Source organism: Rana temporaria, chromosome 11 (assembly GCF_905171775.1).
Source record: "Rana temporaria chromosome 11, aRanTem1.1, whole genome shotgun sequence".
Lineage (NCBI taxonomy): Eukaryota > Metazoa > Chordata > Amphibia > Anura > Ranidae > Rana > Rana temporaria.
In genome coordinates, this window is record NC_053499.1 from 17,841,432 (window position 1) to 17,868,555 (window position 27,124).

A 27,124-nucleotide genomic window follows, 5' to 3' on the forward strand; every position below is an offset into this window, starting at 1 on the left:
CAAAAATAGCAGAATCAGCTTTTCATAAAAAAAAATATATATATATAAATAATGGAAAAAAAATAGCGCAGATATTTCCTCCAGGTATTTCCCTAGAAACCGCGTGTGATGATAAACACGGCGGGCCGCTTTCACCGGCAATGATCCAGGAATGTGCCATTTTTGGGTTTTCCGTTATTTATAGCAAACCTTTCCTGAACTGCCGCATTAACCTCTCGTTCCTCATCCCTGAGGGATTAAGGAAGATGAAGCGTTCAGACCAGCGCCAATCGGGATGTTTTGCCTGAATCCCCCTCTGTAGTGGTACCCGTTACCACGGCAACTGAAAAAAAAAAAAACACCCTTCGCAACAGCAGCTTTTCGATTTAATGAGCGCTAGGCGATAAGAATAGCCCCTACGGGGAGGCCCTTTAACCCTTCCTAGGCTGGAAAACAGGCCGGGGACTTTGATGATCGGATAATGATTTAGGCCTCATGCACACAAAAAAAAATGCTACTTATAAGGGCGTTTGCGTTTTTTTTTTTTTCAGCCTGTAGCAGCAACTCAATGTAACCCTATGAAGATTTACTAAAACGAGTGCAATCTGGTGCAGCTGTGCATGGGAGCCAATCAGCTTCTAACTTCAGCTTGTTCAATTAGACTTTGGGGTAGATTCACATACCTTTTGCGGCGGCGTATCTCCAGATACGCCGCCGTAATTTGAAATCCGCGCCCGCGTAGCGTTACGCCGATTCTCAAAGGCAGTTACGCTGAAAAAATAGGCTTCCTCCACTGACGTAACTTGATTGCGGCGGCGTAGAATTGTGTGCAATATAACTTTGGCCGCTAGGGGCGCTTCTGTTGGTCCAGTGTAGAATATGCTAATTTCCTAGATACGCCGATTCACAAACGTACGTGCGCCCGGCGGTAGTTTTTTTACGTCGTTTGCGTAAAGGCTTTTTCTGCGTAAGGCTGCTCCCGCTATTAGGAGGCGCAGCCAATGTTAAGTATGGACGTCGTTCCCGCTTCGAAATTTGAATTATTTACGTCGTTTGCGTAAGTCGTTTGCGAATAGGGCTGGACGTAATTTACGTTCACGTCGAAACCAATACGTTGTTGCGCCGTACTTGGAAGCAATGCACACTGGGATATGTACACGGACGGCGCACGTCAGGTCATCATAAATTTACATAAAACACGCCCCCTTCCACATTTGAATTACGCGCGCTTACGCCGGCCCCTTTTACGCTACGCCGTAACTATGCACGCCCATACGTGAATCTACCCCTTTGATAATAAAACCTGGAAACTGGTTTCACCAGATTTTGCACTCTTTAGTTTTTAGTAAATAACACATTTAGACCCCTTTAGCCCCCAGTGTGAAAGGGGTCTAAATGTGTTATTTTCTAAAACTGGAGCGTGCAAAATCTGGTGCAGCTCTTCATGGAAACCAATCAGTTTCCAGGTTTTATTATCAAAGCTTAATTGAACAAGCTGAAGTTAGAAGCTGATTGGCTACCATGCACAACGGCACCAGATTCTGGGTGCTCTAGTTTTAGTAAATCTCCATAGGCTAACATTGAGTTGCTTCCACAGGCTGAAAGAAAAAAAAAACGCAAATGCCCGTATAAGTAGCATTTTTTTGTGCTATTCCTCCGGTGGGAGAATCTGTCCACAGGACAACTATTAGTAGTGCTCTTCACAAATCTGGCCTTTATAGAAGAGTGGCAAGAAGAAAGCCATTATTGAAAGAAAGCCATAATAAGTCCCGCTTGTAGTTTGTGGGGAACACAGCAAACTTGTGGAAGAAGGTGCTCTGGTCAGATGAGACCAAAATTGAACTTTTTGGTTTGAAAGCAAAACGCCATGTGTGGCAGAAAACTAAAACTGCACATCATCCCGAACAAACCATCCCTATTGTGAAACATGGTGGTGGCAGCATCATGTTGTGGGGATGCTTTTCTTCAGAAGGGACAGGGAAGTGTCAGGGCTGGGCTCGCAGCTATCCCTTCTCGATGCTCAGGTTGCTCAGCTGTCGGTTAATTGGCCGCACTCATCGCTCCACAGTGGCTTACCTCGTGATCATTTCCTGCTCATCAGTCCAGCCTACAGCCAGCTCCTTCTGGCTATTTAAACTGCCTGGTTAATTCCTTCCGTGCCTTCACCTTGGTCAAACGTATCTGGAGACTCTCTGCTGTGTTCCTGTTAAAGACTGGCTTGGCTGACATCCCTTCTGGTTCCTGATGCTATCTGCTGCCTCTGGCTAAACTGATCTCTGGCTTACTGATTTCCTGGCTTGTTTTGACTATCTGCTTTGGCTACCGTACCCTGGCTACGTTTTGACTATGTTTACAGATTTGTACCATTTTAACCATTATATTAAAAGGTGTGATTCTTACTGCATTTTCTGTCCCCGTCTGGTTCCTGGAGCCAAATACAGTGCAATCTTAGAAGAAATCCTGTTAGAGTCTGCAAAAGACTTGAGACTGGGGCGAAGGTTCTCCTTCCAGCAGGACAACAACACTAAACATACAGCCAGAGCTACAATGGAATAGTTTAGTTTAAAGCACATTCATGTGTTAGAATGGCCCAGTCACAGTCCAGACCTAAATCCAATTGAGAATCTGTGGAAAGACTTAAAAAATGCTGTTCACAGACGCTCTCCATCCAATCTGACAGAGCTTGAGCTATTTTGCAAAGAAGAATGGGCAAAAATGTCCCTCTCTAGATGTGCAAAGCTGGTAGAGACATCCCCAAAAAGACTTGCAGCTGTAATTGCAACAAAAAGTGGTTCTAAAAAAATATTGACACGGGGGGGGGGGGGGGGGGGGGGGATGGGCTATTACCTGCGGCCCCTCTGGGGGCAGCGCAACACATAAGGTAAAAGTGTAAGAAAAGAAAAATGTACGGGAGGACTGACCCCAATTATCTGCTGTATTCCACAGGATGCGGAGAGGTCATCCAAGCCACCCATGGAGAGATAATGATGGAAAGTTACCCCTTTAATGCCCACTGTGAATGGAGCATCCAAGTTACCGCTGGATTCACAGTAGAACTCAGGTACACAAAGCTTTATATTCCATGTTCAAATGTTTGGTTTCCAGACAGTATGAGATCTCATCTAGATGGGCGCTGATGTCAGAAGCAGACTTTGCCTTCAGGCTCATTGCTTCTCAAACATATGGAGAGGAAAACCATGAACTCTAAATCTATCTACATATTTCTTCACACACCTGACCTCTCCTGTCTGCAAAAAGTTATCATTGTCAGTTAGGGGATCTATCTCTTTGTAAATGTTTTTTTTCAAGGAATATCCATGTGGGTATTATTGGAACATACACTGATTAGCCATAACAATATGAGCACCCACCATAACCCACAGAGGCATGGACATTACCATGTCACTATGTGTCACTATCCATACCAGCAGGGCCGCCATCAGGGGGGTACAGGCAGTACACCTGTAAGGCGCCCGGAGGTCCCCAGGGGCCCGGATGGCAACCCCACTTTAATTTTTTCTTTTTTTATATATATATATTTTTATTAAAGGGCCCAGAGGTCCCCAGGGCCTGGGTGGCAACCCACCTTTTTTATTTATTTTTTGTATATATAAAAAAAAATGATTATATTTATTTTTTATTTTTTTATTAAAGGGCCCAAAGGTCCCCAGGGTGCCGGATGGCAACCCCCCTTTTTTTTAATTATTTTTTTTATAAAAAAAAAAGAAGATTTTTTTTTATTAAAGGGCCCAGAGGTCCCCAAGGCCTCGGATGGCAACCTCCCCCCCCTTTTTTTATATATATATATTTTTATTTCTTTTTTTTTTGTAAAGGGCCCCCCCTGCTTCTCAATTTTCTCAATTAGCGGCGGCACCCACCCGCTTCTCAATTCGCGACAGCCCCCCCCGCTTCTCAATGTGAGCGGCAGCACCCCCCTGCCTGAAGCTGTGTAAGGGGCCCCATAATTCCTGATGGCGGCCCTGCATACCAGACCTGAGGTCTGGTATGGATTTTAAGGAGAACCCTGTGACAAAAGTAAAAAAAAAAAACGGCGTGGGTGTCCTCCCAATAATCGATACCAGGTCCTTCAGGTCTGGTATGGATTTTAAGGGGAAACCTGTGCCAAAATAAAAAAAATGGCGCCCCCCTCAAAGTCCATAGCAGACCCTTATCCGAGCAAGCAGCCGTGGCAGGCCAGGAAAGGGGGGGGAACAAGCGAGCCCTCTCCCTCCCCCTCCCCCTCCTGAACCCTACCAGGATACCAGGCCACTTGATTGATGGGCCTCATCCCTACAACCCTGGTTGTGCGGGTCTGCGGGTGGGGAGCTTATTGGGTTCTGGAAGATCCCGTCTCCCCTATGTGAATGGGTATGGGGTACATTGTACCCCTACTCATTCACCAAAAAAAGTGTAAAAAAAGTTAAACCACAGGTGACAGTTCCTTTATTAAAAAAAAAAGCATCTTCAATCACGGCACCCGGACCCGAAAAATAGAAAAAAAAAGCTCTTGACTGCTGTCTCTTGGCTGTGTCACATGACATCAGAAGGGGGCGGGGTCACCTCACTGGGTGGCGCCGCCTTGCCTATATAAGAGACAGCAGTCGATGGGAAGCCTGCGAGGATGAGGCCCTTGTCCCCATCAACATGGGGACAAGGTGCTTTGGGGAGACCCCAAAGCACCCTCCCCATGTTGAGGGCAAGCTGCCTGATATGGTTCAGAAGGGGGGCGCTCGCTTGTCCCCCCTTTTTCTGGCCTGCCATAGCTGCTTGCTCGTATAAGGGTCTGGTATGGATTTTGGGGGGGGGCCCACGCCATTTAAAAAATATATATATCTATATATATCAGTGCAGGCATTGTAGTATATATACCAGTGTATTTAAGTGGTTAAGAGGAACCCCAGGAAAAATGTAAAAAAAAATAAATAGTGCAGTGTTCCCCTTAAAATTCATACAAGACCTAAAGGGCCTGGTATAGATTTTGGGGGGACCCCACGTCATTTTCTTTTACATTTTGGCGTGGGGTTCCCCTTAACCATTTCAATACACTGTGTTATATATACTACACTGCCTGCACTGACTTAATATAGAGTCTACACGTAATATCGAATTTGCCGCGAACGCCCCATAATATTTGCTGTTTGGCGAACGGGCGATCACCCGAACATCAAGCTCATGCCTAGTGTTCAGGATGCCTAGTGTGCCTAGGTTTATGATGAATTGCCCAGGTTTATGATCGCTTTACTTAAAATGGGAAGATGGCATTTTTAGTGCTTTTTGCATTTTGCAGATTTGCACTACAGAACGTGTTCCATAGGAAACCATGGTAAATGGACTGCAGTGCAAATCTGCAAAATGCAAAAAGCACTAAAATTGCATACAGTAGGTGTGAATCCAGCCTTGAAGCAAAAAAAAAATAGCTGCAGTTTCTTATATCAACCACTAGGGGCCACAATTCCCTAATAAAAATGTTCTTGTCTTGACAAGTATACACAGCGCAACATTGTATCCCTGACACCGCTAGCACTCCCAGCATCCTCAGTCTCCTATACCTTGTCCTAATATTCCATTTGCAATCATATGAAATGTTTCCCAATCTATAAATACAATGACAGAGCAATATCTCTAATCTACAATTACATCTCAGTTACTGATGCTGGTTAGCAACTTATATGGAAATGAGTTTATCTAAACACCCAGAGCTCCATGTTGGCATACAAAACATCCAATATAAGTTCTTTATCCATTCATAGAAACAATGAAATTGTATTTTAAATGTCCAATCTAGGGGCACGTCCCTGCCCCCGCTGTGCTGCTGCTGATGGACGTTAGGGGTCTATCTATCTATCTATGTATCTATCTATTACTCAATCTATCTATCTATCTATCTATCTATCTATCTATCTATCTATCTATCTATCTATCTATCTATCTAGCAATCTATCTTGTTTTCAATTATTTATCCTCATCTTGTGATCTATCTACTTTTTATCTATCTATCTATCTATCTATCTATCTATCTATCTATCTATCTATCTATCTATCTATCTATCTATCTATCTATTGATCGATTAGTTATCTGTCTATCTATCTATCTATCTATCTATTTTTTATCTATCTATCTATCTATCTATCTATCTATCTATCTATCTATTTTTTATCTATCTATCTATCTATCTATCTATCTATCTATCTATCTATCTGTTATCTATCTATCTTGCTATGTATTTATCTTCATCTTGTGATCTATCTACCGATCTTTCTATCTTAATATTTATCATAATAATTATTATTATTAGTCTATTATTATTAGTCTATCTATCTATCTATCTATCTATCTATCTATCTATCTATCTATCTATCTATCTATCTATCTATCTATCTATCTATCTATCTATCTATTACCAAATCTATCTATCTTGCAATCTATCTTGTTTTCTATTATTTATCCTCATCTTGTGATCTATCTATCTATCTATTTATCTATCTATCGATTAGTTATCTGTCTATCTATCTATCTATCTATCTATCTATCTATCTATTTGTTATCTATCTATCTATCTATCTATCTATCTATCTATCTATCTATCTATCTATCTATCTATCTATCTATCTATCTATTTTGCTATGTATTTATCTTCATCTTGTGATCTATCTACCGATCTTTCTATCTAAATATTTATCATAATAATTATTATTATTAGTCTATCTTTTATCTATAAATCAACCTATCTATCTTTCTAAATATCGACCTATCTATCTATCTATCTATCTAATTATTTATCAGTCTATCTATTAATCAATCTATCTATCTATCCTCATCGTGTGATCTATCTATCTACTGTATCTAATATTTATCATAATAATTATAATTATCAGTCTATCTATCTATCTATCTATCTACAGTATATATCTATCTATCTATTTGTTATCTATCTATCTTGCTATGTATTTATCTTTAACTTGTGATCTATCTACCGATCTTTCTATCTAAATATTTATCATAATAATTATTATTATTAGTCTATCTTCTATCTATCTATCTATCTATCTATCTATCTATCTATCTATCTATCTATCTATCTATCTATCTATCTATCTATCTATCTATCTATCTATCTATCTATGGGCCAGATTCACATAGAGATACAACGGTGTATCTCCTGATACACCGTCGTATCTCTGAGTTGTGCCAGTCGTATCTATGCGACTGTTTCATAGAATCAGTTACACATAGATATGACTAAGATCCGACAGGTGTAACTGTGTTACACCGTCGGATCTTAGGCTGCAATTCCAGGCCGGCCGCTAGGTGGCGTTTCGGTTTATTTACGCGACGATTATGCAAATGAGGAGATACGCCGATTCCGAAACGAACGACCGCCCGGCGTTTTTTTTACGTCATTTGCGTTCGGCTTTTTCCGCCGTATAGTTACCCCTGCTTCTATGAGGCGCAGCCAATGTTAGGTATGGCCGTCGTTCCTGTGTCGAATTTTGAAATTTTACGTTGTTTGCGTACGTCGATTCACAAAATCGCTGGACGTAAGTTACGCCCACGCTGAAACCAATGACGTCCTAGCGACGTCATTGGGAGCAATGCACGCCGGGAAAATTCGCGGACGGCGCGTGCGCAGTTAAATCGGTGCTGGGACGCGCCTGATTTAAATACTACACTCCCCCTAGCAACGGAATTTGAATTCCGCCGGGGGATTTAAGATACGCCGCCGCAAGTTTTGAGGTAAGTGCTTTGTGAATTAGAATTTGCTTTAAAAAATTGCGGCGGCGGATCTTAAATCACATAGGTTACGCGGATCTAAAGATCCGCTAACCTATGTGAATCTGGCCCTATCAATCTATCTATCTATCTATCTATCTATCTATCTATCTATCTATCTATCTATCTATCTATCTATCTATCTATCTATCATGTAGCTGGAAATGTCTGTAATGATTTTCTATCGGCATGTATTGGAGAGGGACGGCGTCTCCGGAGAGCCATTGAGGGTTTAGTGAAATTGCACTTCATGTTGTGAATCGTGACTGTTCTCCCTCCCCGGGGATGATACAAGGAGGGGGGAGGGGGGGTCTTTATTCCACATGCCAGCTCCACTTCTTCTCTTCTCAGGATGAATTCAGTTTGTTTGTATAATAACAGGAGAATGCTTTTCATTTCCATCAGAGAACACGCAGCATCCCACCCACTAATAATTATACAATTATTCCCACTCAGGCGGTGGCTGTTGTGTCAGTATGATCTGCTGCCGCTATGTATTATCTTCACTTTATTTCATAATTTAACTCACTAAGCAGCATCTCCCATCTACAAGTCAATGCAGACAGTAAACTGTGTTATATCACCTGTTTACTGCCTGTCTTAAAGCGGAGCTCCACCCTAAAGTGGAACTTCCACTCATCGGAACCCTCCCCCCTCCGGTGTCACATTTGACACCTTTCAGGGGGGAGGGGGTGCTCGACCCACGGCTGGGCACTTAAAGAGGACGTACCTGTACGTACATGTGCCTAGCCGTGCCATTCTGCCGACGTATATGTGCAGGAGGCGGTCCTTAAGTGGTTAAAGGGGTTGTAAAGCTTCGTGTTTTTTCACCTTAATGCATCCTATGCATTAAGGTTATAAAAACACCTTGCACTCTCTAGCCCCCCACGAAACTCCATGGGATCGCCATTGGCTCCCGCTGCCGTCAATCAAATCAATGATGCAGCGCGCAAGGGGGGCGGGGGCCGAGTGATACAGTCAGTGGAAGGAATAGTGCCCCATCATTGGTATCAATAGGAGGAATAGTGTCCCATTGTTGGTATCAGTGGACGGAATAGTGTCCCATCGTTTGTGTCAGTGAGAGGAATGATGCCCCATCATTGGTATCTATGGGAGGAATAGTGTGCCATAGTTGGTGTCAGTGAGAGGACTAGTGCCCCATTGTCGGTGTCAGTGGCAGGAACTTTGCCCCACCGTTACTGACAGTGGGGGGGGGGGAATAATTTCCACAAGGGCCAGATAAAAACAAGAAAAGGAATCCAGCCCCCAGGCCCGCAGTTTGGAGACCACTTCTCTACCAGGAAGTCAGATCACAGCAGAAAAAGAAAAGAAAAAGGACTTTGGAGATTTGGGGAAAGCTGAGAGCAATAGAAGGAGCTTTTTGAGTTAAGCATATTTACTGGAATAGAATTTTTAATTTTGAAAGCAGAGTTTAGTGTCACTTTGTGTAAGGTGGAATCTTGGCGGGGAAGCGGGATCACAAGCAGCCACGGGTCTCATTATCCACCACACCTCGTTCACAAAGATTACTATGATTACAAGTCCCATTTGCTTTGATTCATTATGCACTCGGGGAATTCAATTTAAAAGGAGAAACACAGAAGCAATCCTCCATCTCTCTAATTACTTATTACCGTGTAATGATAAGAGCAGTCATTAGCCCAGACAAAAGGTAAAGACCAACCCTAATGTACCTGTAAACCTTTCTATAATTTAATGGCGGAATGGTCTAAATCCCTAAATATAAAAATGTTTCTACTGGGAGATTTCCAATTACAGTATGCTAATCAGCTGATTGCTTAATCTAGACAACCAGTATAATTTGGAGACTGTAGCCTTCCCTATGATAAGGCTTAAAGTGATACTAAAGTCTCAGTTTTTTTTCTTTAGAAATAAGAAACATGTTATACTTACCTGCTCTGTGCTCTGTCCCTCGCCAGCGCTTCTGGCCCCTCCCCTCTGCCGAGTGCCCCCACAGCAAGCAGCTTGCTATGGGGGCACCCGAGCCGCTGCTCTGTGTGTCCATTTAGATATGGAGTCCTGATTCGACCCCGCCCCCTCTCTCTCCTCATTGGCTTACTGACTTTGATTGACAGCAGTCAATTACCAACGTGGTCCCGAAGCCAGGATTCTTGCATTGCACGCGCACCCCGGCCCGGAAGGCCATTTGCCGGGGCGGCGTGAAGTGGCTACCCCAAAGGTGGGCACCACACGAGGCGAAGACCCAGGAAAATGGCGTCTGCCTCATAAATACTCTCTCCCAGCATGCACAGTGAGGCCAAACCCTCCTGATAGGTTGCTGGGCAAGAGCACCAAATCCTTGACTCCACTGCTGCCACTTGCCGACCTGGGGTAAGATCAGCATCCCCGAAACGACAGAACGGACCCACAACACAGCCAAAGCTGAGACAGAGACCCAATTTTGAACAAATCAACATGGTCAGAGTTGACTAACTCTCTGACCCCCTCTAAATTTAACATAGCACCGGTTCCGAAAGTAACCAGGCGCTACATTCGTTTTTGGTTTCGATATTTCGAGTGGATTCATTATTCATATATCGAAACTATTCAATATTTTCTGATGCAACAAAATAAGTGTAATGCAAAAATTTGTCGGCCGCAAATTTCTCAAACCCAAGAATTACATTAGACTGTGGAACTGAACTGATTGACTGTAACAATTACAAATTCAATTTAACCACTTCAGGCCCGGAGGATCTGGCTGCCCAATGACCCGGTGACAGGGAGCAGACGATCAGTGTCCTGTCACTAGGTAGAAAAGGGAGATGTCTTGCCCTTCTGCAGCTCCGTGACACGATTGTGGGACACCGGCGGACATCGAGTCCGCGGGTCCCGCAGGCATGGTCACGAACTCGCGGGAAGGCTTTTCAAAGCAACATAGGGGTACGTTGCTTTGCCTAGGCAAGCCATTCTGCCAACGTATAAATGCGTGAAGCGGTCGGCAAGTGGTTAAATCACAAATTTACTTGAATCGGAATTATAGGACGAATATGGAAATTGAATTAATTTCCCCATGGGTCCAAACTGCAATGGCATCATGTGACGTCATCTGAATGAAACAAATGCATTTGTTCATTTTGGATTACAGATTCATTGACATTCGTTGCTATGTCTATTCGGAGACTCATATACATCCGAATCTCCGAAAAATAAAATTTTCATATGAAATTGAACGAAAACAAAACGTCTACTGTGGACCATGCTAGCTCTAGATCCATGTTCGTGGAGTATGGGTCTCAGCTCCTATGTGAATGCAGCCTAAAGCTGGAAATAAAAACTTTTTCAAGTAATCACAACATGACAACCATCAGATACTGGGTACTGGTGCTCCTGGCTTCTCCTGCCCTTGCCCTACCTTTTTGTGCCATCCTTGGCAATCTGGGCACTACAAGCATAATCCGTTCCAGAAGAATGCCTGTAATCCAAAGCACTTGCATATCAAAACGAGTTTCCCCATAGAAGTCAATGGAAACTAAAATAATTTGTTCCACATTGACTTCCATGGCGTGCAATACCGCATGTGGCCAGAGGTGGGTGAGCACCGAAGAGCTTCCAAAATGCTCCGGGACAGTGAGGCTGACCTCGGAAACCCTCGGAAAGGTACTCAAGTCATGTGGCCATAGAAGGTTCTGACAGCGATATGGGAAACCAGTTCTTGCCCACTTGACTAAAACATTCTTTAGGAAAAGCGAGAAGTGATCACTGATAAACCATCAAGTCTAAATACATTCTTGCATAGTCTGGTCAGCACTTTGAAGCTCTCAGGAGAACTTTAGAATCATACAATCACTGTTTTAGGACTGGTGCCCACAGACTTGGCACAAGAGTACCCACAGCTATTTTTTTTCTCCTCAATGCTGGGACAATGAATGCAATTCCACTGGCAGAGCGAGCCCTGATCTGGATGTTTCTGCATCCTTCTGTATCACCGGGTACCAGGTTTTTAGCATAGGGTTGCCTAGCAACCCAGCATCGCTCATGCTCAGCCACTTCATCTTTCCCGTGTAGCAGGGCTACCCCAGGCTAAATGAAGTGTATACATATACCACAATCCTCCCTATGCAAAGTAACGGCAACTATAGAAGCACCGAAACGGCAACTCTACAAAGTGTCTTCTTCTTGAGTCTTCACGGGAAGAAAATATGAAGGAGGAACTTCCATCTTTCCTATCTAGCCGGATGAAAAAATACACACTAGTAAAATATGTAGAGCTGGTTCATGTGATTTATTTGGCTCTAGAAGTCAGCAAATACTCTTCCCAGGCTTGTATTTATGACTTTCGGAGAAAACACTTAAAGCGGAGGTTCCCTCTCAAAATTAACTTTCTATCTATGCTATCTGCAGCCTTAATAAAGGCTTGTAGCGTTGTCATTTTTTTTTTGATCTGTACACTTAGCTGTCTTCAGCCTCACTTCCGGATCTTCTTCCTTGCGGGGAGTGGGCGTGTCGCTCCTTTTCCCCGACGGGGAGCTCTGCGCAATGTCTCCTGGGAGTGAGTGTTGATTCTCCCAGGAGACGCGCTGTGCTCGAGGCATAGATGATTGACGTGTCACGCCTTTTGAAAATATCCGAGGGGGACTCGGCTCTTTACAGCGCTATCCGGCGCCTGCGCCTGCAGAGCTGACTGCACAGGCGCTGTAAAGTGCAGAGACCCAGCTCGGATATTTTCGGAAGGCGTGACGCGCTTTACCCACACGTCAATCATCTATGCCTCGTCTTAGGAACGCCTACTCCCCCGGGGAGCGAGAACCCGGAAGCTGGGTGAAAACAACGATTAGACGGTAAGTACAGCGGAGAAAAAAAAAGTATGCTGGATATAACGGTATATAGATGTTTTAGGGTGAACCCCGGCTTTAAGAGCACATGTGGATGTGGCCAGCCATTAAAAGAAAGATGAACCTGTTCTACTTGTTTCACCTAGGCACAGTGAAGAAGGCATTTACAGAGTCACCAATGGGCAAACTAGGGCACTCCAGCTGTTGCGGAACTACGCGTCCCATGAGGCATTGTAAAACTCTGACATTCACAGACATGACTAGGCATGATGGGAATTGTAGTTCCTGAACAACTGGAGGGCATAGTTTGGAGACCCCTGGATTAAAGGATACTTATAGTGAGAAATATTGCAATCTGGTATAGCACTGTTGTGTAGCTGCCTAGCCATGTGTTGGGCTGCATGTCTTCCACGTGCACTAACAAGAAATACCTACACTTTAACCCATTCCTGCACAGCATAGGTTGGATTTCCTTAGACTCCCTGGCAGGGGCTGACTGGCAACATTTGGCCCAGGGGGTAAGTACAACCCAGAAGCCCATGGTGCAATGATCAGCCTCCCTCCCACTCTCCCTTTTTTCTACCTCCTCCCGACCCCTATCCCAAGCTGAAGCTCCGCTACAATGACTCTCTGCTCATCGGGCGGGTCGGGCTTGACATTGCTTGCTTCTCTGACTCCAGGTTCCCAAACTGGCTGGTAGGGGGTGACCGGGAGCTGCAGGATAGAGCTGGGGTAGCTCGTTTGGGGCTGGCCGGGGGAGAAGAGCCTCTAGTGGGGAACAGGGCACACACAAGCCATACAGTGTGGCCAGAGGTGTAACTAGAAGCTTCATGACCCCAGTGCAAAAAACATGAAGGGCCCCCCGACCCAAGCACGAGGCCCTTACCTCCAGAGTCAGCACTGTAAGGGTGAACTCAGTTGACTCTGATGTAAGGGGGAATACTGGGAGTTCTGATGTAAGGGGGGCTCTTGCATAAGAGTTCCCCATTACACCAGAGTCTGTAGAGTGGTACAATAAGGTAAAGGGGTTTACCGACGTAAGAGGGGAGTAAAGACACTGTTATAATGGTGGACATTTGTATCAGTATCCCCCTTACCTTATGGTCTCTACTCGCCTCTTACATCAGCGATCCCCCATAGAGAGAGTGACTGACTGCCCTACAGAGCTGTCACACACTGACCTCCTGTAATTGCCGGCAGGATTTGGTCATCCTCTGACCCGGGACCCATCTCATCCTTGCAGTCGCTTTCAAAAGAATAGGAACCACCAGGCTCCATGACGTCACTGTGCAAACTTGTCCCTGAGCGATGAAAAACAGGGATATGTCCAATCACAGCCAGGATCGGACTGGGACAGAAATTTGGCCCTGGACTTCATCCAGACTGGCCCACTTTGACAGGTCTCTCCCATGGCAGCCGGGCAACTCCCGCACCCCCCCCCCCCAGCCACCTCTCCTCCTTCACTAGCCATTCTACTTTTATTAGAGTAGAATGGCTGGTACTGGTCCTCTTATAGGCAGTACCAGTGGGGAAGCTAGACATTATTTAACCCATGGCAAAGAATCAGTTCCGTGCCCCCCTTATGGGACAAGATTAGGTAGAATTGAGAAACTCCCAGGCCATAGCTGTTGAGTCAGCTGTCTGTCCCCTCCCACATGCTCCTCTGGTCCTCCCCCTGCTCCTCTGGTCCTCCCCCTGCTTCTCTGTTCCCCCCAGGTGAGCGCTGCGGGGAGGGAGAGTAGGTGAGCGCTGTGGGAAGGGAGAGACTGAGGAGCAGAGGGGGCGGCAGTCCGCTGTCACTGAAGCCGGCCCACTGAGCCATCGGCCCACCGGGAAACTCCCTGTAGTCCCAATGGCCAGTCCATTCCTGATCACAGCTGATTATGATGTAAACAGCAGTGAGGTATCAGCATTCCTTTCCTCCCGCTAACAGCATGAGGAGAGGAGAAGAGAGCCGATAACCAGCTTGAGTAAAAAGGACATGTACACTGATTATCATTTCAGTCCCAAAAGTGCCCACCAGTGCTGTCAATTAGTGCCTCCTCATCAGTGTCACCTATCAGTGCTGCATAGCAGTGCCCATCAATGCCACCTACCATTGCTCATCAGTGCCACCTATCAGTGCCGCCTGTCAGTGCCTCCTCATCAGTGCGCCTCATCAGTGAAGGAGAAAAATTACTTGTTTGCAACATTTTATAACAAACTAGAAAAAAGTTGTATTTTAAAAAATATATATATATATATATATATATGTTTGGTCTTTTTTAGTTTATTTAGCCCTAAAAAAAACCTGTGGTGATTAAATACCACCGCAATTGTCATTCAAAGTGTGACAGAGCTGAATATTGAAAATTAGTCTGGGCAGGAAAAAGGGTGAAAGTGCCCAGTAGGCAAGTGGTTAATGACACGGCAGTCTTCATGGCTGGCCAGAAAGGGTTAACCAGATCCCTGTAGGGGGTTACACTTCATTAAAACTACAAGGTCTCATTACTGTACGTACCTCACCAGCGCCGTGCTGCAATTAATTAGACGTCTCCCGAGTAGCTCCGTGTAAAGTTAATGATGACCACGATGAATTATTGAACAGCCCTGTTTGTTGGAGAATCATCCTTTAATATGCGGCATATCGGGACGAGATTAATAATGCGCCCAGGACCAGACAGCGAGATACGAAATGAAAGATGGTGGTGGAGGACGCGTCCCGAAGTCGCTCAATCTTTCTTTTATTAAAATAACAATAATATCTTTATTAAAACTCACTGGGATCTTATTTACTTGTAAGGAAGACATTTCCCTCTAAACTACAATATTGTGATTTTGGTCATTTATTTCTTTATCCTTTTTTTTTCTGTTTTAGGATTAGTTGCTTTTATTTAGGGACTAACAGCAGCCAAAACTTTTTTTTAAATATTTGGATAAACTTTTTTTAATTTTTATTGTTGTCTGTGACCCTGTTGGAGAGATTTTATATCACTTCCTGTCCTTAGACGGGAATAGAAGAAATGAAGAGAGTGGTTGTCGTTGGGACAGGAAGGTATAGACAATTTAAAAAACTGGTAGATTATAATAATTATATATACAGTATATGAGAAAAGAGAAAATTACCCCTAGGGGCTTTGTGCTGCAGCAAGAAATGAAAATTGTACCAGTTGGTAAAAAAGTATAAATTTTATTTAATATAATGTTCAAAAAGAGCCCCGAATGAAGGACTCATGATATGAGCTTGACATAAAGAAATATCAATCAAGAACAAATAAGATCACACAATGATAATAAATACAGACAAAACAGTACTGTGTATATGTAAATACTATGGGCGAAATACCCCTACGCGTTTCAACCTTAAAAGTAGCGGTCTTCTTCAGGGAGTAGTTTATTAAACGCGACCATAGATTCTATAAAGAAAATATATACAAATAGATAAGTCATATAACAAAGAGCATAAGGAGGACCCATCTGCCTCAACCATATGAGTAAATGGCGGGGTGCAGGTATTCCTCCTGCATAGATGAACTGATGTAGCCACAAGCTGCCACTTACCAAAACGCGTGTCGGAGAGCTGACCGGGACCGAGCACCGAGCCGCACCATCAAACTGACCCAGGGGATCCTATGTGCCCCCCCCCCAGTACCCCGGAGTTGCAGTTTGATGGTGCGGCTCGGTGCTCGGTCCCGGTCAGCTCTCCGACGCGCGTTTTGGTAAGTGGCAGCTTGTGGTTACATCAGTTCATCTATGCAGGAGGAATACCTGCACCCCGCCATTTACTCATAGGGTTTAATGCCGAAAAATGATCGTGTGTACGCGGCATAAGAGTTCCCTTCACTGGAACTAAGGGGCCAACCCCTGAAAAACAACCCCACACCATAATTCCCCCCCACCTCCATCAAATGATTTGGAGGGGTGGCCCAATACTTTTGGCAATATAGTGTGGATGAATGAGACAGGCCTTCTCAGCCAACATTAGGATGAAGTCCAAAAAAACGATTGAAATTAATTTTTCTGTGATTCAAAAATTAAGGATATCCACCACCAAAAGTGAAGACACCATAAAGAATGCAGGCTTACCAGGTGGCAAGCCCGGGCCTTTAAAATGGACTGCAGCACACGCCAGTGGAAATTTTCAATGGATCCTCAAAGGCACAGATGTCCCCAAGTAGATGAGATACCCATAAAATAATAGGACTCACAATAGTGAAATACTGTAGAAATAGTGTAAAATGTAATGAGATAAAACACTTACAAGAGAACGATCATATAGAAGCATAAAAGTAAAGTCGGCCGGCTAAGCGAACGCCCGTCCGCTCGGACTGTCACGCGATAACGTCAGCACGTCTCCTCTCCCGACGCGCGTTTCGTCACACAAATGACATCGTCTGTTTTATCTCATTAAATTTTACACTATTTCTACGGTATTTCTCTATTGTGAGTCCTATTATTTTCTGGGTATCTCATCTACTGGGGGACATCTGTGCCTTTGAAGATCCATTGACAATTTCCACTGGCGTGTGCTGCAGTCCATGTTAAAGCCCCGGGCTGGGGTTTACAGCCAGAAGCCATCTTTGCTTGCCATCTGGTAAGCCTGCATTTCTTATGGTGTCTTCACTTTTGGTGGTGGATTTCCTTAATTTTTGAATCGCAGAAGAATTCATTTCAATCGTGTTTTTTTGGACTTCACTGAACTTATGTTTTAACACAATTGTTATTGCTTCATTTGCATTTGTTATCATCACTTGTTATATGTTTTTACAGTTCTTTATAGTTTATCACAGCGCAACTCCATTTTTTCCATTGTCTATTTTGTGTGTATATCACTTTTTAGTTGCTGCTTCTTATTGTTGTTCAACTAGCGCAGTATTTTTTTCTATTTCAACATTAGGATGCATTAAGGTGAAAAAACGCAAAGTTTTACAACCCCTTTAATAACTAATATATATATATATATATATATATATATATATATATATATATATAGGGCTAGATTCAGTAAGAAGTTCCGTCGGCGTATCTGTTGATACGCCGCGTAACTTCTAGGATGCGGCGGCGTATCTTTTTTCTGTATTCAGAAAGCAAGATACCTAGGAATTTTGCTAAGATACGACCGACGTAAGTCTCTTACGCCGTCGTATCTTAGGGTGCATATTTACGCTGGCCGCTAGGTGGCGCTTCCGTTGATTTCGGCGTAGAATATGCAAATGAGCAAGATACGCCGATTCAGAAACGTACTTACGCCCGGCGGATTTTTTTACGTCGTTTACGTAAGGCTTTTTCCGGCGTAAGGTTACTCCTGCTATATGAGGCGTATCCAATGTTAAGTATGGACGTCGGGACAGCGTCAAATTTTGCGTCGTTTGCGTAAGTCCGTAAATTTTTGCATAAATTACGTTCACGTCGAAAGCATTGACTATTTGCGACGTGATTAGGAGCATGCGCACTGGAATACGTTCACCGACGGCACATGCGCCGTTCGTTAGAGAAGTCATTTACGTGGGGTCATGTTTTATTTACATAAAACACGCCCACCTCTTCAAAATTTGAATTCGGCGCGCTTACGCCGGCAGATTTACGCTACGCCGCCGTAATTTAGGGCGCAGGTTCTTTGTGAATCCAGCCCCTGCCTCACTAAGTTACGGCGGTGTAGCGTATCTGAGATACGCTACGCCCGCACAAAGTTACGGCGAGCTATCTGAATCTAGCCCATTGTATATAGAGGTGGCATCACACTTTACATTAATACAATTGTCTATCTACCCCAGGTTTGCAATGCTAAGTTTGGAGTTTGATTACATGTGCGAGTACGATTACTTAGAAATCCGAGATGGCGACAACGTGGATGCCAAGATCATTAAGCGTTTTTGCGGTAATGAGAGACCACTACCCATCCGCAGCTCAGGAAATGCACTGCATATTCTCTTCAAGTCAGACGGGTCCAAGAACTTTGATGGCTTCTATGCTACATTTCGAGAAGTTACAGGTAACAGTCTTTAACTCCAAACACATGAAAATAATTTTCAATCAGCCCTAATACTTTAAACATCAAATAAACAGTCACTATTTGTCACTTTTTTTAATACCGTGTCATATGTAGTTACAGTAATCATTCTTTATAATTGATTAGCCTCACTTCCTGCACACCCGCTGGAATATGATATCACAGTGGGAGAACATCTATCTGATTAAATAACAGACTAGATAGGAGTCTGAAGTGATGACACCAAATTACCCCCCTTTGCGACCAGGCAATTTTTTGCAATACGGCACTGCGTTACTTGAACTGATAATTGTGCGTTCCTGCGACGCTGTACCCAAATAAAATATTCGTCTATTTTTCCCACAAATAGAGCTTTCTTTTGGTGGTATTTGAGCACAAAAATACAAAAACACAAAAAAAGGCCGACAATTAATAAAAAAATATATATTTTTAACTTTCTGCCATAAATCCGATGACGTCATCCGGAGAGCCCACCTCTGTGACATCACAGGGGGGCGGACTCTCCAGGTGACGTCATCTGATGGCCACGCCCAATGGCTATATAACAGATGCTAGACAGCAGACGACAACACAACGGAGGAAGACGGAAACAAAAGAACAGCGACTTTTATTTTTTTTTAGCGGGTAACCGGCGGCGAGGAAGAAGACGGCGGTGGGAGAGAAGGCACTGGGAGTTACGGCGGGAGAAGATGGCGGCGGGCAGGGGCGGACTGACAACTCATGGGGCCCCTGGGCAATAGAAGATTATGGGGCCCCTCTGGCTTACAGATGACCACCACGCCAGGAGGTAGTGCAGAGGCGGGCAGCTAAAATCTTGGGATATTCACATTAAAAGCATGTCATTTTCGGACATATCAGGGACAGATCTAAAAAAAACACAGATTTTTACATACTGTCCCTGGTTTTACTGAGCCTGGCAACCCGGATGGGGCCCCCTAGTGGCATGGGGCCCTCGGGCAGTGCCCGAGTGACTCAATGGTCAGTCCGCCCCTGGCGGCGGGGAGACACGGCGGTGGAGAGGACTACACTGGGAGAAGACAGCTATTAATAAAGCAATTGTCAAAAACTGGCTCTTGTTTTAGTTTTTTTACATTTCATTTTTTGGTGAATGGGTAGGGGTAGAATGTACCCAATACCAATTCACATAGGGGAGGTGACCGGGATCTGGGAGCCCTCTTGTTAAAGCTGGCCCCCAGATTCCGATAAGACCCCCCGCCTGCAAACCCCAATAACCACCAGCCAGTGTTGTCGGAACGAGGCCCTTGTTCCCATCAACATGGAGGCAAGGTGCTTTGGGGTGGGGGGGTACAGAGCCCCCCTGCCCCAAAGCACCCACCCCCCCATGTTGAAGGCATGCGGCCTGGTATGGTTCAAGAGGGAGGCTGCTTGCTTGTCCTCTCCCTTTACTGACCTGCCAGGCTGCATGCTCGGATAAGGGTCTGGTATGGATTTTGGGGGGGACCCCACACTGTTTTTTTTATTTAGTTTAATGACATTTTTGGGATTTTTGTTTTTTTCCCGGCAATTTTTTATTTATTTTTTACATTCAGCTGTCAATGGGGAACCCCACTGACAGATGATCACTCATTGGTTGTAAAGGACGTGCCGTCAGCTTCCTGGACCCCTCCTTAGCAGCCAGCTATATACAGTGTGTTTAATTAGGGGGAAAAAAGGGTTTAACCACTTCCGGACCGCCGCATGTACATATACGTCGGCAGAATGGCACGGACAGGCACATTGGCGTACCTGTACGTCCCTGCCTAGACGTGGGTCGGGGGTCCGATCGGGACCCCCCCGGTACATGCGGCGGTTCCCGTGGCTTCAGGAGCGATCCGGGACGAGGGCACGGCTATTCGTTTCTAGCCGCCCCCTCGCGATCGCTTCCCGGAACTGAAGAACGGGGAGGGCCGTATGTAAACACGGCTTCCCCGTGCTTCACTGTGGCGGCTGCATCGATCGAGTGATCCCTTTTATAGGGAGACTCGATCGATGACGTCAGTCCTACAGCCACACCCCCCTACAGTTGTAAACACACACTAGGTGAACCCTAACTCCTACAGCGCCCCCTGTGGTTAACTCCCAAACTGCAACTGTCATTTTCACAATAAACAATGCAATTTAAATGCATTTTTTGCTGTGAAAATGACAATGGTCCCAAAAATGTGTCAAAATTGTCCGAAGTGTCCGCCATAATGTCGCAGTCATGAAAAAAATCGCTGATCGCCGCCATTAGTAGTAAAAAAAATAAAAATAATAAAACTATCCCCTATTTTGTAAACGCTATAAATTTTGCGCAAACCAATCGATAAACGCTTATTGCGATTTTTTTTACCAAAAATAGGTAGAAGAATACGTATCGGCCTGAACTGAGAAAAAAAAATTATATATGTTTTTGGGGGATATTTATTATAGCAAAAAGTAAAAAATATTGAATTTTTTTCAAAATTGTCGCTCTATTTTTGTTTATAGCGCAAAAAATAAATTTTGTTTGGGAGCCACGTCGCACGACCGTGCAATTGTCTGTTAAAGCGACGCAGTGCCGAATTGTAAAAAACCTTTGGGTCATTTAGCAGCATATTGGTCCGGTCCTTAAGTGGTTAAAAGACCATCTGAAGCCTATTTCACCCTTAAAAATAAACAAAAACCACTGTAATGCCACTTTCCCATTGACTATAATGCATTTTACGAAAAATGGTTACATTTCCATTTTATCTAATTATTATTTAGTTTTTTATGAGTAAGGTTCAATACAATGTACACTCCAACAAAATAAGGTATGAGTAATGGAAATGAAATAAAAAGGGATCTGAGGTGAGGTAACTAACTGAAGGAGAGAGGTTGGTAGGAATATCAGACATGGGCTTGTCATGAAAACTGAGAAATTTCATTGACACATCCAAACTTTTTTTAGGCAAAATGAAAACACCCAGGCCCGGATTCACAAAGCACTTACGCCGATGTATCTACAGGTACGCCGCGTAAGTGTAAATATCCGCCGTCGTATCTATGCGCCGGACTCTGAAACCAAGATACGCCTGAAAATATGCTTCATCCGACCGACGTAACTTGCCTACGCCGGCGTATCGTGGGCGCATATTTACGCTAGCCGCAAGGGGCGCTCCCATTGATTTCCTATTCAAATATGGAAATGAGGGAGATACGTTGATTCACGAACGTACTTGCCCCCGGCGCATAATATACGCGGTTTGCGTAAGTCGTACGTCCGGCGTAAAGTTATTCCCCATATAGGAGGCGCAACCCATGAAAAGGTATGGGCAAGGCAACTCAAGGCGTCGTATTTTACGTTGTACGTGAATATGGCTGGGCGTAGGTTACGTTCACGCCATAGGCAGTGATCCGTTGTATCTTAGGCATTCGTTCCATGCGCACTGGGATGCGTCCACGGAATGGCGCATGCGCCGTTCGTTATTCGTATCTGTCTGAGACTCAGCCCATCATTTGCCTGGGGTCACGCCTCATTTGCATGGCTCACGCCCACTTCCACTTACGACGAGTTACGCCTAAGAAACCCAGCGCAGATTTGGTGGCAAGTGCTTTGTGAATTCGGTGCTTGCTTCTCTGCGCTACGTCGGCGTAGCGTATATGTGATACGCTACGGCGGCATTAATATGCGCCGATGTCTGTGAATCCGGGCCCCAGTCTTTTCATCCCTAAAAAAAAGACGTATTGTGACGTTCAACCTCTCTGACCTTGGCATTGGAAAGTTCTTTGCAGGTGTTTGAAATGACTGTTGAGTGCAAAATCTTGACATGGCCACAGGCGGTCTTCAGTATAAAGTAGAAACTATATAACACTTTTAATGAAATACGCCAGGGATTATTTTTTCAACACTTCCTGAAATGTGTAAATTACTTTGAATAAGTGGGAAAGATAGTGTGACTCTGCTGTTATATATAGTTCATTGAGGTGGTTTTCAGAAACCTCTGAAGTGCCAGAAGTATACTTTATGGCTGAATCAGGTGCATGTTACTGCCATCTTTGTTGGGGCCTGATTCAAATTAATGTAACTTTACTGTACAATATTACAGAATTCATAAAAACAGGTCAATAGGGTAAGGCCTAGAGGAGACAACGGGATGCCTTTATTATCTTGGGCTGGTAGTCAAAACCAAAGTTGAAAGAACACTATAATGGTTTTGTATCAATTTGAATATTTTTTTTAAACTGATGTTTATGGAATTTTTTTTTTTCTTTTTTTATTGAATTTTTTTTAATTGAATGTACATAAACTCTGTCTAACATTTTTGTCATTTTTTTAAATGACAAAATTTCCATTTTTTTTTTTTGCATTTAAAGCGGATGTGCCAGTATAAAAAAATATTTAAAGCCAGCAGGTACAAATACTGCAGCTGCTGACTTTTAATATTAGGACACTCACCTGTCCTGGAGTCCAGCGCCGTCCGCAGCAGAGGATGAGCGATCGCTCGTCTCTCTGCTGCTCCCCCCGCCATCCTCAGTGAGGGAACCAGGAAGTGAAGCGCTCCGGCTTCACTACCCAGTTCCCTACGGCGCATGCGCGAGTCGCGCTGCGCCCGCTGATTGGCTCACACGCTGTGTGCTGGGAGCCGAGTGTTCCCAGAGCACAACAGGCGACAGACGGGAAGTCAGAAAAACCTGTCTTTTGCCCGTAGCGTGTGGCCGGAAGTGGGTGCAAATACCTGTCTTTAGACAGGTATCTGCACCCCCCTCCCCCCTGAAAGGTGTCAAATGTGACACCGGAGGGGGGGCGGGTGCCGATCAGCGTGAGTTCCACTTTAGGGTGGAGCTCCGCTTTAAGTCTAAATATGAGATCTGAGGTCTTTCTAAGAGGACCTGTCATGTTTTTTTCTATTAAAAGGGATGTTTACATTCCTTGTAATAGGAATAAAAGTGATACATTTTTTTTTTCATTTCAGTGTAAAAAATTATAAAATCAATAAAAATAAATAAGAAAACAAAATTTTTTTTTTTTAAAGCGCCCCGTCCAGACGAGCTCGCGCACAGAAGCGAACGCATACGCGAGTAGTGCCCGCATATGAAAACGGTATTCAAACCACACAAGTAAGGTATCGCCGCGATCTTTAGAGCGAGAGCAATAATTCTAGCCCTAGACCTACTCTGTAGCTCAAAAAATGCAACCTATAGAATTTTTTAAACGTCGCCTATCGAGATTTTTAAGGGTAAAAGTTTGACGCCATGCCACGAGCGGACGCAATTTTTAAGCGTGACATGTTGGGTATCATTTTACTTGGCGTAACATTATCTTTCACAATATATAAAAAAATTGGGCCAAATTTATTGTTGTCTTATTTTTTAATCCAAAAAAGTGAATTTTTTCCAAAAAAAGTGTGCGCTTGTAAGACCGCTGCGCAAATACGGTGTGACAAAAAGTATTGCAATGACCGCCATTTTATTCTCTAGGGTGTTAGAAAAAAAATATATATAATGTTTGGGGGTTTTAAGTAATTTTCTAGCAAAAAAAAACTGTTTTAGTCTTGTAAACGCCAAATCTGAAAAACACCTTCTGTCCTTCAGTGGTTAAGTACCTGTTTCCTCATTGGGATTATTAGGCACCTTCAAAGTCCTCTTTTTTGCTTTTAAAATGTTGTATTAATTTGTTTTGGATGTGGTGCCACAAACCACAGATTATATCTCTACACATTTTTTTCCCAGAGCTTAAGACAAAGGAACATCAGACAAAGAGTTTACTTCTTCTTTTCTTTGTATCATTCAGTCTGTTCCCCTTCGCCATGTTTCCACGATGGAACGTGCATTGTGGAGAAAACTGGGTCCTATAAATGTGGCTGTTTAGCTGGTTATACTGGAAGACACTGTGAAAATGGTAAGTTCCTTCTACTTTTTTAATAGCATAAAGCCAGCTATATGTTCCAAGCCTATCCTAGTACAGCATGGTGTCCACACAGAATCAGAGGAGGCACTCCCTCGAATCATTGAAGAAAATAATTGGATGTTATAGAACAGGGGTGTCCAAACTTTTTTCAAAGAGGGACAGATTTCATGAAGTGAACATGCGTGAGGGCCGAATATTTTGCCTGACATTCTTTGAACCATTAAAATTCGGTCTAAGTGTGTTCGTCTGAGCAACTAATACACGGCCCAACAAGAATTCTCCTGCTTTTGTGGCTGTGTGTGGTGAAGAGATGAGCTCGGGCGTGTTATTTGGATATACCATATATATTTATTTTGTGGCCCCAATGAATCCCAGAGCGCTGCTTAGGACTAAGGATGAGCTTGGGCTTACCATTGCCATGAATGTAGCCTTACCATTGCAACCAATGCAGCCTTACCATTGCAACCTCACATGTGCCATAAATGCAGCCTCACATGTGCCATGAATGCAGCCTTACCATTGCCATCAGTACAGCCTGATTGATGCCCATCTGCAGCCTCGGAGGGCAGAGGGAGGGGGGCGGGACAAGTGCCGACAGATTACAAACAGGAGAATCTCTTGTTTACTCTGTGGCCTCTTTAATACAAAGTCCCGCCTCCTATGATAGACAGAACAGTCGTCCAATGGCATCCCAGGAGACGGGACTTGCAATACAGACGCTGCTGAGTAAACAGGAGATTCTCTTCATGTAATCTGACGGCGCTCGTCCTGCTCCCTCCCTGTCCCCTCCAAGGCAGCGCCGATAAATACAGTATATATCTTTTGTGGCCCTGGGGGCCACAAACAATATATATATCCAAATCTCCAGCTGCTTCCTTCGCTTCCCCTGGGTCTCCTCCCTCCTCCTACAATCTGATCTCCTTTCGGCCAATCGGGTGACGGTCTCACAACCAGGAGGAGGAGGAGAATCAGTGTTACTATAGCAAATATTAATTCGCTATTGTCACAAAACTGGGAGGGCGCAGTGCTCTGCATCCTGAACCCACCCTTTTTTGAAGCCTATTGAAGCCTTTGGCTCTAACGACGTGCTTCAAAAAACAAATAAGCCCCTGATTGGAATCCATGCGTCCGGTGCCCTGCATTTAGATCAGAGGGCCAGTTGCATGGATAGGGAGGGCAACGCCCGTACGCCCCTAATGGACGGACTGCCACTGGCTGTAGAGCAGGGTTTCTTATCCAGGATTTCTTAGAACCCTAGGGTTCCTCCAGAGGTGGCTAGGGGTTCCTTGAGCATTGAGAAATTTCTGCCTCTCAGATACGTTTCCACTGACACCATTGATCAAAGCTCATTTGGCTTTACTTCTCCTGTGGATCACAAGAGTGCAGTTCATTCTGCACTCCTGTGACCTGTTTTCAGCAGGCAGCGTGCTGAAGCCCGCTGTCGGCTGACGTCACAGAGCTGATTCAGGCTTGGGAAGGATCGTGACCATATAGGGAGTGGGGGGGTTGCAGAGCAGAGAGCCGAAGGCTGACAGTCACCAGTTCTCTGCTTGGGGAGCTGTGAGAACCGAGTGATCAGTGGTGTTAGATCACTCGGTTCTCAGTCTTAGAGGCGCCGGGTGCAGATGCAGCATCGGACTGATACTGCATCCACCTGGTAAGTCTGATTCTTAAATAAAAAGAAAAGAAAACCCATACTTCTCTTTTAAACTCTGCCTTCCTGTTACTTTGAAGTTTAACTACAAAATTACAGACACGTAGGGGGAAAATTATTAACTTTACTTCACAGTAAGGCAGTGCAAATCACAAGTAGTCAAACGTTTTATGTGACATATTTTATATAAGATCACAGCTTGATAAATTCCCTGCTCTGTAAATAAATGTTGTACAAAACCATTGCAGGTTCTGTGCTGAATGAACAGCAACTGGATATGTATTAGGTAAAAGCATCCGATCCTATTGATCTCTTGCTTGATGAGCCCTCCTCCTATTCCCACACCTAAAGATGAAGAGGAGGGTAGCAACACAAAAGACCCCCAAACTGATTGCAGATACTGCTAATAAAAAACTTACTTACTAAAGGCAAGGGAAGTTTCCACAGAGCTTAGTGAATGTAATGAAATTTCACGTTGAAAACAATACCCAGACATGTACAAGGCGGAGGGTGCTACCTCTGTACCCTTCCAACCATAATTGAAATTTTAAGGTCACCCATGCTCCGCCCCCTTTTGACAATTACATGAAGGGGAGGGGCTTAGCCGCGACTCGCAAGTATTTATTTTTAAAGGGGAAACAGCAGACTTTATTCTAGTCATGTGCTAAGTACAGGGTGCATATTCCAGGCGTGTGCTATGTACAGGGTGCAGATTCCAGGCGTGTGCTATGTACAGGGTGCAGAATCCAGGCCTGTGCTATGTACAGGGTGCAGATTCCAGGCGTGTGCCATGTACAGGGTGCAGATTCCAGGCGTGTGCCATGTACAGGGTGCAGATTCCAGGCGTTTGCTATGTACAGGGTGCAGATTCCAGGCCTGTGCTATGTACAGGGTGCAGATTCCAGGCGTGTGCTATGTACAGGGTGCAGATTCCAGGCCAGTGCTATGTACAGGGTGCAGATTCCAGGCGTGTGCTATGTACAGGGTGCAGATTTCAGGCGTGTACAACCTATGCGCACGCCTATGGCGGACACCTTGCTGATCCCTGATTCCGGGGGGGGGGGCACTTGCCCCCCCTTTCCCC

At 44.4% G+C, this 27,124-nt stretch overlaps 1 protein-coding gene across 1 annotated transcript in view; it reads left to right on the forward strand.

Annotated features, from left to right (window-relative positions):
* The window catches only part of PAMR1 (peptidase domain containing associated with muscle regeneration 1), a 61,205-nt gene that overhangs the window by 16,059 nt on the left and 18,022 nt on the right, over positions 1-27,124 (forward strand). The window contains exons 4-6 of the mRNA XM_040328083.1: positions 2,926-3,040; positions 18,300-18,517; positions 24,270-24,377. Coding sequence (XP_040184017.1) covers positions 2,926-3,040; positions 18,300-18,517; positions 24,270-24,377 — 441 coding nt within the window. The remainder of the gene's footprint in view (positions 1-2,925; positions 3,041-18,299; positions 18,518-24,269; positions 24,378-27,124) is intronic.